This window comes from Carettochelys insculpta, chromosome 2, assembly GCF_033958435.1.
Source record: "Carettochelys insculpta isolate YL-2023 chromosome 2, ASM3395843v1, whole genome shotgun sequence".
In the NCBI taxonomy this organism is placed as follows: Eukaryota; Metazoa; Chordata; order Testudines; family Carettochelyidae; genus Carettochelys; species Carettochelys insculpta.
The window spans coordinates 243,699,529-243,712,410 of record NC_134138.1 but is presented as its reverse complement, the minus strand read 5'-3'; the positions used below and the strand labels follow the sequence as shown (position 1 = coordinate 243,712,410).

The following is a 12,882-nucleotide window of genomic DNA, read 5'->3' as shown; positions in this document are numbered from 1 at the left end:
TTTAAACACAATCATAGAATGAAAATAAATCAAAATACAAAATAAAAAGACATTTTAAATGTTACATGCCTTCTTTATGAAGCAATATAATTAAGCTTCTTCACAAGCTTTTGTATTTCAACACAATTTTTCAAACATGAAAGTAATTTCAGATAAATGGGAAAATGTCTATCCCTTAACCAGAGAGCTTCAGAACTGAAATATTATCTCACTCTAGGATGTAGATTGAAGATTACACCTTACTCATTGTGAAAAGAAACACATGTGATTGACAAGATGTGTATTCACAACTATATATTGTTGCACGTACATTAGGTTGGTAAAATAGGCATTCTTAGGCCTTTTGCTCTGAAGAAATGAGAGGTGAACATCCACCTTTTGAATCTTGTTCATCTTGGACTTAGAGTGAGGCTGACATGGTCAACAAAATTGCTTAGGAAATATACATATGGATCCCACACACAAACATACACAGAGGGAGAGAGTATAAATTATTGCATAACTTTTAATATAATTGATAACAGACACCTCTAATTTTTCCTGTCCATTCTTTTGGCTAGCTTTCACATTAATAATCTAAACCATAAATGTTGCTAGCTATTGATAGGACTCCACTGTTCCTGCAAATGCAGTTTCAAGTCCCCTGCGTTTACTATACGTGTGTGAGAGCGGGCAAGGCCCTCTGCCAGCTCGCTCTGTAATGCTTTACCCCCAGTGTGTCTTTACAAGATCCCAATATCCAGCGTGTGCTGATGGCCATGAGCAAGCAGCCTGTTTCGTTCTGCGCGAGAAATGATGGAGAAGTTAAAGAAACAAAAGACTGTGCGTGTGATATGGAGAAAGATAAGCATTGGAAAGTGTGTGTAGAGCTATGAGTGAGAGAGAGAGGGAGTCTTCAAGACTTCTCGCTTCCTCCACCTTCAGCGCTGGCTCCGACTACATCCAGAAGCTAATGGCTGTACCTTTGTGCGTGGGGGGAGGGAAGGAGGGAGGGGGGCAGGCAAATAGCCGCTACTAGTTTAGAATATTTGATAGCGCAAGTATGAAACAAATAAAGCAGCCAGCACATTACCAGCCTGTCATCTGTAGTGCAAGTGCGTATCCCCGTGTGCCTCTCTGTGCGTGTGCTTAAGAGGGACCGAGACCAGCTAAGCTACCTGGCCAAGGAAATGACTTTTCAGCCCACCTTTTCCGTCATATCTTCTTCACAAGCTTTATTGGAGTTTACAGTTGCTTTACTGTTTGGCCCCACAGCCTTCACCTTAAAACAGGGGAGGGAGAGCCCTGGGGTGGGAGCGGGGCTGAGAGCAGCACATAAGTGCATCAGCAGGAATTTTTAAACGACCTTATTGTCTCTAGTTCTAGAAAGGCTGCGAGGATTTCCTTTTAATACCAGCAGCTGTTTTCCCTCGAAACTTTACTTCCAGCGAGAGAATAGAACATGACGTCTCCTACGCAAGTCGGCAAGGAAAATGTACGCTGATAAATCCAGATGCAAAGCAAAAGAAGGCTTAACTCTGCGGATGGTGTTAGCTGTGACGAGGCATTGTTCACTGCTGCCTCGTGGTTACGTTTAAAGGCTGAAATATCACGAGATCCATTCAATGATCCTTTTCTCATTCAAGGGACAAAATGTAATTTGCTGTAGCTCTGGTTTCTGGGATGGGAATACTATCCTTAGATTTCAAAAGGAAGAGCTAGACGTGGTTAGTACGCACATTGATTAAGTTGAAGAGCGGAGATTACATCTGTGCAGAGAGCAACAGTAGTCTAGGAGTGCCTTTTTGCAAATCTCGCCCCTCGGAGCTGCAGGCTCCCCTGAATTTCCGGATGCACTCCTGCCCATTCCCGCTTCCCCCCAGAATTCCTGCGAACTGGAGAGGTTCTGGGCGTTCTACCTCGTCCCGCAAAACTACCGAAAATTATTTTTAAAAGCGAGCTTTTTATTTATTCCAGCTGCAGCTGACGGTGTAACACGAGCTCCGCTCGCCATACTGCCAATCTATAGAATGGATAAAGGAACTTTTTTTAAGGAAAAGGGGAAAACGAGTCCCAGAAACATGAGAGGTTTTCTTAATCACACGGATGTGTCTAATTTTGGAGACGCAGCGAAGTGCTGCTAAATAGAAGCGCTTGTGTTAGATCCAGTTTTCAGTTGCAAACTGATTAGAGGCGGATAGCTATTTTTGCAGCTTTTTGACATGCAAACCGCAGACATCATTTTAACGCTCGAAGGAAGGGGGTTGTTAACATTGCACCGTCGTCGAAATCATTCCTGGCCTGAGTGAAGTATTTTCACGTCACTGCGGAGAGGCTAAACCTTCTCGCTGCTTCTGCACCATGATTTTTAAAAGGGTTGCTACCCAGGGAGCGCCTGAAGTCTGCAGAAGGTCCACCCCAAACTGAACGTGCAGCCTGCAAACCAGAAGTCTCCTGGAGCGTTGCAGGATTCTATATCTTGTGCCAGCACTTTTTTTTTTTTTAATTACGCAAAGCCTCTGGAAGCACCTTGGCTATTTTACACTCTCTCCTTTCTCTACTGGAAGCAGCCAGCACGCAAGAATCCTGATGTACAGTCTGGGACTCTAGGACATTCCAGCTTGTGAGCCAGCACGGTTAATTGTGAAAAGTGTATACATTTCTGGCTTATCTATGCTTTGTTATGGGTCTGACGTGAGCCCACGTCCTCCTTCCCCTCCCCCAATATTACAGGGAGAATTTCAGCTCAAGAGTTACAGTATTACGGTGCTGGAAACCTTGATATGCAGGCAGAGAAAACCAAACTTAGGCTCTGACTGTAGCGAGCCAGTTCAGGAGAAGAGGAAAATCAAGGGAAACTCGAAAATGTAAGTATTCGCTCTCGGTTTTTAACAGCAGAGCATTTCACTCTGGAGCGTCGGAAAGGGAAATACCAGGCTATTCTGCACAGTTTCACTACGCTTCATTTTCCAACACAACGCAGAATAAAAGATCGGTTTAAAATTCTTACATTACCAAAGTCTTTTTCTCTCGATATAACAATACTTGTGTCCTTTACAGTCGCATCATGAGCAATATAGCAGCGTTTGTCCAAAATAGCCTCAAAAATGACAGTAAAAGCCCTCAAATTCTACATCTGTAGCTAGCGATGAAGTCTGAGAGGTCTGAGCCTATCTGAGCTCAGATTGTTTAATAGAAAGATTTATATACTAACTGTATTATTTACTTTGGGAGGGGGCTTGGCAGTGTAAGGGTATGCTAATTAGTGGGAGATTTTTTTGGGGGGGAAGGGGTGGAATATCAATTTTTATTGCATCACCTGTCAGGAGTGTCCAATCAGCGTTGGCTTTAGGGGAATTAATTGATGAAGGTGTCTCCGGACGAGCTCACTTCACTCTGTCATTTTATTTGTAGCTAAAGCAGCGGCGGGAATAGCAGCTGCATTTCTGTTCTCTTCCTCCTTTCACATTCCATTATCATAGTTCTCCAATGGAAGCGCGGGGAATGAAAGGGACCAGGTACTGATCTGCAGCAGCAACTTAGAGAAACACTTGGGCAAAGCTGATTTTCCAACAGAGTATAGAGAGATTGTAGTTTCACATGGTTTTTTTCCCTAATTTCGTCTGAAGTTTGGCACTCCATTGACCAGGAATAACAGTCTTTGTTATTTTATTAGCAGGATGCCTTGAGACAAATACAGCATCTGGCTGAGGATTGTGTGTGTGGCTTTTTTTTTTTTTTCCTCCCTCCTTTCTTTCTGTCGGCAAATGCTGGGAATAATTTAACTCACGAAATGGGAGACTTGAAGTCGGGTTTTGAAGAGGTGGATGGCGTCAGGCTCGGCTACCTCATCATTAAAGGAAAGCAAATGTTTGCACTCTCTCAGGTTTTCACAGACCTGCTCAAAAACATCCCGAGAACTACAGTGCACAAGCGAATGGATCATTTAAAAGTCAAAAAGCATCACTGCGACCTGGAGGAGTTGAGGAAACTCAAAGCCATCAACTCCATCGCTTTCCACGCTGCCAAGTGCACACTGATCTCCAGAGAGGACGTGGAGGCTCTCTACACTTCTTGCAAAACCGAGCGAGTCCTTAAGACGAAAAGGAGGAAAATAAGCCGGGCGCTGTCAGCACGAGGTCTCCAGCCGGAGCACGCGGCCCCCGACCCCTACTCCGGCTTTTGGAAGGAGAACAAACTTTGGCTGGGCTTGAACGGCTCGGCCCGGCCGCTGCCCGTGAGAAGAAAAGCTCCGCGGCCCGGGGACACTGGCTCGCTACCCGCCTCTGATCTACCTCACGTTTTTAGTAAATACACTGGCCACCGCTCCCCGGAAAGCGCCCGCCCGCCTGGCAAACCCCCCTCAAACTATGAAACTGCCCCCCTCCTGGGCAGCTACGTCACCTTCCACCCGGATCCCCCCTATCTCCGGAGCGTCCTTTGCAGCAAGCACCCGGCCGCTGCCGCCGCCGCCGCCGCTGCGGCGTATTACTACCAGTCGGCCGCCATTGCTCAGACCAAGCTGGCGGCGGCGGCGGCGGCGGCCGGCAGCCCGGTGGGGTTGACGTACCGCTACAAGAGGAAAAGGCCGCGCGAGGCCGCCCCGAAGGACCGTTTGCTGAACGCCCCCGGCGGCGCCAGGCGCCTCCTGCTCCTGCCCCGGCCCTGCAAGGCCAGAGCGGCGGCAGCCGGCCCGGCCGCGTGCCTGGAGCGCCTGCACCTCCTCGGGGGCTTCTGCGCCTCCCCGCCGCCGCCGCCCGCGGGCAGCTTCCCCGAGAGCTGCAGCAGCGACTCGGAGTCCAGCTCGTACTCCGACCGCGCGGCCAACGACTCGGACTTCGGCTCCAGCCTCTCCAGCACCAGCAACTCCGTGTCCTCGGAGGAGGAGGAGGAGGAGGACGACGAGGAGGAGGAGGAGGAGGAGGGCAGCGGCCTCTCGGACTCCAGCGAGCTCAGCTCCGAGGAGGAGGACACCACCTCCGAGTCCGACTCCAGCTCGGGCTCCAGCCAGGTCTCGCTGCAAAGCATCCGCTTCAGGCGCACCAGCTTCTGCAGCGCCCCCGGCCTGGCCCAGGCCGGCTTCGTGTACCACTTGGCCCCGGCCGCCCCCGCCCGCTCGCCAGCTCCCGAGGAGGCCGGCCGGCTCCCCGACCTCCGCAGCGCTCAGGGTGGTGTCAAATCGGAACTGCCGGAGGAATGGAGCTGGGCGCCCAACGGCCCGGCAGGGCGCTGCTCCGGCGGCCTGGGCGGTTGTTTCGCCGAGATAAGGGCTGATAGGGTATCTGAGCTCGCCTTCCCACACCCCGTGCGGAGCGCTGACCTAACCATTAACTGCGCGGCAGAGGGGGCCTCTTCACCTAGCCCAAAGACAAACAATGCATTTCCACAACAAAGAGTGCTCGGAGAGGCAAGGAAATGCCTCCAAGCGACAACTCCACACTGCGCGGAGAGCAACACAATCGCGGCGAGGTTCTTCAGCCGCGGTGCCTCGTCGGCAGCGGCGCATTCAGATGAAGAGTCCAAAATCCCTCATTGTATCGCATTTGCCACGGATTTGCCCTCTTTGCAAACGGCTCGCGAGGGGGATGCTGCTCCTGCAACCGCAGCTGCTGAGCCTGCGTGCACTGAGCCGGGCAATCAGGCGCTGCCGTTCCTGCACAATGTTCAAATCAAAGTCGAGGACAGCAGCACGAATGAAGAATACGAACCTGACCTTTCGACACATAAGCTAAAGTGTGAGTGCAATGAGACTCAGGACGAGTTTAACGGGGTGACTGAGAGTAATAACCCGGACGTTTTATTAACAGCCAAGGAAGATTCTGCATGCACTGAGAAAGAAACCACTTCCTTTCACACGCTGACTCAGAGTCAGGCCCTTTCATGCACTTTAGGTACTCCAAAACCTGAGGATGGGGAGTATAAATTTGGAGCGAGGGTGAGAAAAAATTACAGGACATTGGTTTTGGGAAAGCGACCTGTACTGCAGACTCCTCCAGTCAAACCAAATCTCAAATCCGCTAGAAGCCCACGTCCTACAGGTAAAATTGAGACACATGAAGGAACACTGGATGATTTTACAGTCACCAATAGGCGCAAAAGGGTAGCCAGCAATGTAGCATCAGCAGTGAAAAGGCCGTTTAATTTCATGGCAAATTTTCCCTGTCCACCGTCACTAATTATTGGCAATGATGGGGATTTGTTGCCAGCTTATTCCTTAAACACCACTAAGGATTCCCAACCACCTCACAAGGCCCACCCTGTATGGAAATGGCAGTTGGGCGGTTCTGCAATACCTCTTCCACCTAGCCACAAATTCAGGAAATTTAATTAATAAACCAGTTTGGAAAGTGTTTTCTGGGACCACCTTTACCTTTCGTTTGTTTTAAAACTCGACAGGATGGGTTGTACAAGCTCCTTAAGGCTTTACACACTTTCGGAGACCTGTTTTATCCCATTGGGAAGATAGAACTCGGATTACTCTTTTCGTTTCCATTGCCGTTTTTGTTTGTCTGTCTGTTTGTTTGTCTGGGTAATTTTTACATTCCACAGAGTACTTCAGGCTAAAGACTCAACTTAAACTCAGTTATTATGGTAGAGCTGGAACACTTTACTGTTTAAATGCTAATAATGCACCGGTACCTCAATTCAACTGCTACAAATACATGTCAAAAGGTTGAATAATAAATACTAGAATGAGCCATTAAATTTATGCACTAGATTTCGAAAATGGAAGTCTAACTGTTAATTCAGTTAAAGTTTGTTAAGTTACTTGGTTGCACAGTAAGGGTTCACTATAATTCAATGTGGCAGCAGCCTCTACTTTTCGGGAGCTTTGTTTTCCGGAGTAGGGGTCTCTTTTTCCAAGAGCAGTTGCACTTACTGATTTTTTTCTATGGTTTGGAAAGGTTGGGATTTGCCTACAGCTGGAGCCCTGGGAAAGCTGCCTCGGCTCAAAACTAGTCAATAAATATGGAATTCTCTTTTTGGTAAAGGGTGTCTTTTTACTTGCACAGTCACTCTTTGCAATTGGAAAGACTTTTTGTTTCGCCCAACAGTCTTAACTATGGTTACTTGTTTCCCACTAATGTCATACTTCGATTGTGGTCTGAATATGCCCCTCACAAACTTGCAAAGCAACTAAAATATTTGCCTGTATAGCGGTACAATTTATGATCTAACCTCTCGCACTCGATAGAGGAAATAGCCAAGTGGTAAATGCAACACAGAAAGTGAAACGTGAGGCCATCAGTGGAAAGAATACACCAAATGAGAATATCATGTTATTCGGAGCTTTTGGGCACCAAAACTCAGGCATTTAAACCGTAGTACACTTCACTGTTTTATCCGTATCTCTTGAAACTTGAGTTTTGCAATACCATCTTATCTATGTAGCAGGAGCATATCTACTGCACGTGACAATCAGAGGCAATTATCTATATTTGCACTTAATATGGAAATAGTTTAACAGGCAGACTTCTAGAGTCTAGCCCTCGGTAAGACATGGTGGTGTAATATGTTGTGATGATGGAAGCAGTAAATCAAAATTATGAAACTTTGCACTGTTGAAAAGCATGCTTTAGCTTTATTTTCAATTAAAAACTCTTGATTTCATACACTTCGACTTATTGCAGAGTTGTCCATAATTTCCTCTTCATTTGAGAGTTCAAGGTTTACATTTGGAGGAAATAGGCTTCCTGAGGTTATTCTTGTTTCGTTTTGGTTTTTAAATAAAAGTGTTATAAACGCAATATAAGGCAGTCTGGAACAATGTGGAGTTTGTCTGGGGGAGGGAGATAGGCTACCAAATTGTAATAAAGCAATTTGAAAAGTTTGGGATTTGAAAACGTCGTTGCAATTGGGCTGCTGAATCTGCAGAGTTTGAGACGAAAAAGAGCTGGGCTGCTCTTTTGTTTTGCATTTTATTTACAGTAGAACCTTTCCAAATGGCATCTGAGGGATTCCACCTCTTCATTAATTACGGGAGAATAATTTATCATAAATCAAAAAAGAAAACAAAACAACAATGGAATGTTTATGGTGTGACTTAGAGAGTCAACATTTCTTATGGAAATTCACTGCCTATTTTTTATCCTTAACTCCCTTTGTCTCTAAATATTCCAAGGAGACACTGGCTGCTTTCAGCTCTGTTTACTATGTGCACACCATGGTTTTCCTCTCATTGTGAAAGACCTCTTCTAAGAATACCTGCAGCCAAATGTGTTTAGAAAGAGTAAACAATTGCCTTTCAATTGATTCACTCTTCCCCCACCTACCCACATTTTAAATTGCCAATTGCAAAAGGTGCGTTGCATACTTAACCTGCTCTGCTGAAATTATGGTGGTCGTTAAAAATCTGTTTACTGGATGAACTTGCTCTGAAATTAATGTTTACATTCGAGTGTTTGGAGCTGCATATATATCACAAGCTTAGTTCCAGAAAATAGGTACTGAATTTACCGCTCAGGGAAATCCCCTGGCTCTTTTGGGAAAGGAGTATTTGTTTGAAAAAAAGTGTCCCTTGAACGAAAAGCTACAAAGCTGCAATAGTTAAGCTTCAAACCTGAATCTTCGCCTTATCTATTAAATACAGTATATCCTTTTAAAGCAGCTTCCTCTATGGACCCTGTGTACTTACAATTAGACCCATGTTGACTTGACCCTAACTTATAAATAGCAGAGATGACTTGTTTTGACTCTCTAACTAATAGTGGTGGGAGAAACAAAGCACAGATTTAGACCAAATAAATTCAGTGGAGTTTAAAACGTCCAACATGGCGCACAGCTCTGACACTACAGGTCTGTGGCCCTAGTAGTTTCGGTTTATGGAAGCTGGAATGTGAACACCGGCCACCAAGCCAAATACATTCCTGAGTGTCTCATGCCTGCAGACTTTTCTGCCGAAGTATGATGGAGAAAGGCACCATCAAAAGGCAAGAAGTTAAATTGTCACACGTGTTCACCTCAGTGTAAGTGCAAGCCACTAGCAAGAACGTTTGAATTTCTACTCCTGTCAGAGTAATTTGCAGGCGCAAGTATTTACCGAAAAAAAATGTTATTTCAAATCCCTGCTAATTTGGTAGCTCTTTCCCAACGTGTTGTAATAATTCTTGCAAACACAGTTTATTATAATTTTAGAGTTGTTGATAACAAGAAAGAACAATTACTGTTATAAATAGCACACTTCCCCCGATAAAGGTAAGTCTTAATACTGAGAGAAACAAGGGTTTTCTAGCCAGCGAGATTATGATATCATTGTAATGTTTGTAGGAAAGAAACTAAAGGGTAACAGCTATGAAACTTGACAGTTTTCCAGTTCTTGGTGTACAATGCATAAATCACTAAAATGAAATAAAAGAATAATAATAAATAAATCATAGGTAGGAGAGTACTTAAACTTGTCTGGAACTTTATACCAGAGATTTCATCACAAGTTGAGGCCACAGATCCATTTATTGGGAAGATTTCTGCCACCATGCTGGAGACAAAGGAAGTTTTGGATGATGTCTGATTCTAGATAGCATTAAAAAGGGAACATATGTAATGCCTTCAGCAACCAGGCATATTGCCTTAAAGATGTATCCTTCCGTTTACAACAATTTACTTTTAAAAGTGATTGTTTTATAATATACGCTTACTTGACCACAGTGGGATAATCTCTTTACTGGTTTATTTAAAACGCCACTATGTAGCAATAATGCAAAAATGGTGGTGGCTGTTGTATGACGTTTGCTGTTCAATCATTCACTTGGTGATTTTCTACATGGTCTCTGACCTTTTTTCTTATATCAGATTTAGACGCCAATAAATTGAAGTTTCTGCAGAAATGAGAACAATGCTTTCATGTTGTTGTTTGTTACACTTCATGCGTGTGAGTGATTAAGAGAAAGAGGATGTAAAAAGTGGCATTTTTTTCTATACACACGTCTAATTCAGTGGTAATCCGTAGAAAAATATTGTAATAAGTGTAATATACTAGAAAATGCAGACAATAGAGAACGTGATTCATTGTGGTTGCGAGGGCTAAAATGCCTACTGAAAAATTGCGCTGGTTCAGTTTAAAATCGGTTTGGACATAACTTGAAAGTAAAAAGGTGCAACATGTACAAATCAAACTACATCTCTCCAAATAAGGACCAAGGCATTGGGGTCTACCTTGCTAAATCAGATTTGCAGAGAGGAGCCAGTCACAAGGTTTGCCCCTGGTATTTACCCCTACAGCCATGGGTAAGTGTGTAGGGTTTAGGAGATCTAGGGCTGAACGTGAGGTTTCTTATCCCGGTTGCTTTCTGCTAAATCGAGGACGGGTCCAGAACTGTTTGGAACAGGGCACCTGGACGTGCAGTTGGCTGATGTTAGGCCTTCTATGTTGCATTTTAGCTGTTCTGATATAATTATTTGCTATGCCCTAACCCCCCACCTCCTCCTTTTCAAGCTCAGGCGGCCTCACAAGTCCCAGCTTTAAAAGGCCCGAGTTGTTTTGCATGAAGCTCTCACAATAGGGGTTGAGAGAATTGACAGTTTCAAAAACAAGGCGTTCTGTCCTTTCCAGATGCCGAGAAACCCTTTCTTGCATCATCTCTCGTTTGCTCTTCGCTGCTGGTGGCTTTATCCTTAGCATTGCAAATATACGGCAACAGCTGTGTTTGTAAACAGGGGGAGGGGGCGGTTTGGAGGGAGCCGGCAAGGCCTCGCTTTTCTACTGTGTAAATGAGCGCGATGAGCCGGAGTGACCAACATCCCCGCTTCCTGGCGAGGAAGGGGGAGGAAGTTAGTCCTGAAGTCTGCGGGACAGTGTGTGACGTGAGACCAGCGCAGTGGTTTGCCTGGCAGGGGCGCGCGAGTTAAAGTTCTGCCCTGGAATGGAGCAGCGACGGGCTGGGGGCTCCCCTGGGTGCCGTGCGGGCACTGGGGGGGGGGAACACTAAAAGTGCCGCCATCTTGCTTCATGGAAAACAAATTATTGGTGATATTTCGCTCCGACCTCCCCGCCCCCCACGCGCGCTCTAGCCCAGGGGAACGGGGGCTCTGGCGCTGGTTCCCGACCAGGAGCTCCCCACGCACTCCCAGCAAACTGGGCTTCTTGGCAGGGCGGTTGCTCGCAGGCTGCTGGGGGGGGGGGCGGGCCGGTGAAAAGGAAGATCAGGCTCACCCATCCCCTCCCCATTCCGCTAGCTCCTCCGGGTACCCGTCCAGTTCGCTTTGCCCTTCTGCTGTGTATCTCCCCCTCCCCGCGTCTCTCTCACCCGCGCCAGGGCGCTGCGCTCATCACAGCTCTCCAAAATGCACCGTCTCTCTCCCCCTCGGACGAAATGAGGGGTGCAGCCGGCACACATCGCTGGGAAAACGGGGACAAAACTACCCCTTCCGGCTGCTGTTGGAGGGCTGAGCTTCTGCAGCAAGAAGCGGGGGGATGCCCCGTCCCGTCCCCTGCCCAATGCAGCCGAAAGTCAAATTGCAAGGCGGAAAGCAGCTCCTGACTGCGGGGTGCTCCGCAATCCCCGCCAACCAGCCCATCCCCAGCGGCCAAAGGTGGTGGTGGTGCTGCCCAGGCGGGTCAAGGAGAAAAGTGCAACCAGGGTGTTTACTCGGGTGTTTAAAATGCAGTTGCGGTTGTAAAGTGTGTGAAATTACGCGCTGGTCTCTTAAAGAGCGTCTAATTTATAGTAAATACCCCGGCTTTGTAAATGGGTTTATTAGGTTGTTTCTTGTTAATTGTCGAGAGAATCCCCATTGTTGAGTGTCAATGGCTTTATGAGCTAACCTGGTCATTGGTGCAATCAAGGGGCAGTAAATGGCCGCTCTGCTAATGTGGCCTGTAGCACAAGCCAGGCTCGGCCATGGCGGAGCTGGTGTCCGCTCGGAGACGCTGCGGGCGCGGGGCTCCTCCGGCAGGAAGAGCTGGGAGCCCCTTCACGTTGCCAGCCCCTGCAAGGGGCGCTGCCAGCGGGGGCTCAGCAGAGCTCAGCCGAACGCGGCTGCAGTTCAGCGCAACCCCGCAGGCATCCGGCCGCCGGGGGAGCCTGGCTCCTGCCGGGGGAAGCGGCCAGGCCGCGTGTTCCCAACCGGCCCGCGAGCCCCAGCCCGGGTGAGAGGCGATCGCTCCGTGCTTCCCCCAAAGCCGCCTTTTCCGCCCAGCCCCGGGGAGAGCCGCCAGCGCCCCGGCTGCGGGGGGGAACGAGCCCAAACCCTTCTCCTCTCGCCTTTGTTAGCGCAAAGCGCCCAGGGGCTGCCCCGCGGCCGCGGCAGACTTCGCTGCGGCCCGGCTCAGCCAAAGGGGAGGGCCGAGCCGCGGAGGGAAAATTGCAGGTTTGTTTTTCTCAGGTCCCCCACCCCCTCGGCTTCTCCGCCGCCGCCGCGGCTGGGAGAGGAAGGAGGCGAGAGCGAGGCGGGGGCGAACCTGCAGCTCCCAGGGCTGGGCTGGCGGGAGGGCCTGTCCCCGGGCGGCCCCGCGCGCTGGGTCGGGCAGAGGAGTTCCCCAAGAGGCGCAGCGCGGTGGCCGGGGGGCTGCGCCCAGCCCGCTGCGGAGGGGCGCGGGGCGAGCGCTCTCGCCCTTCATTGCCCCCGAAGGCAAAGGGAGCCCGCCCTGCCCGCGGTGGCCGGAGCACACCCGCGGGTGCGTTTCAGCTCGCCCGGGAGCACGTGGCTGTGTAGGACCGAGTGTACGTGGGGGTGAAACCTACAGGCCGCTGCAGAAACTCACACAGGGCTCGTCTCTCCCCTCAAACCTCGCTCGCTCCGCTAGCAGGAGAAACCCCCCCCCGGTGTAGAGCGCTTGTTTCGCGGCTTTTTGTGCAGCCCCATCTGCTGACTTTGTGCGGCTCCTGCCTTCCCCTTCTCTACGCAACGTCGCAGTTCTCTGCCTAGAAATTACGGCGGGGCTTTCCTCATCCCCAGCGGTTTGTG

The 12,882-nt window shown here is 48.6% G+C and overlaps 1 protein-coding gene across 1 annotated transcript; it reads left to right on the top strand.

Moving 5' to 3' along the window:
• Positions 1-9,618, top strand: SKIDA1 (SKI/DACH domain containing 1). Its single transcript, XM_074984856.1, has one exon. The coding sequence runs from the start codon at positions 3,773-3,775 to the stop codon at positions 6,308-6,310; it is 2,538 nt and encodes an 845-aa protein (XP_074840957.1). The 5' UTR covers positions 1-3,772; the 3' UTR covers positions 6,311-9,618.
• The last annotated feature ends 3,264 nt before the right edge of the window (positions 9,619-12,882 follow it).

Excerpts from the sequence above, each read along its gene's own strand:
- SKIDA1 (XM_074984856.1), top strand. The coding sequence starts at position 3,773 with ATGGGAGACTTGAAGTCGGGTTTTGAAGAGGTGGATGGCGTCAGGCTC.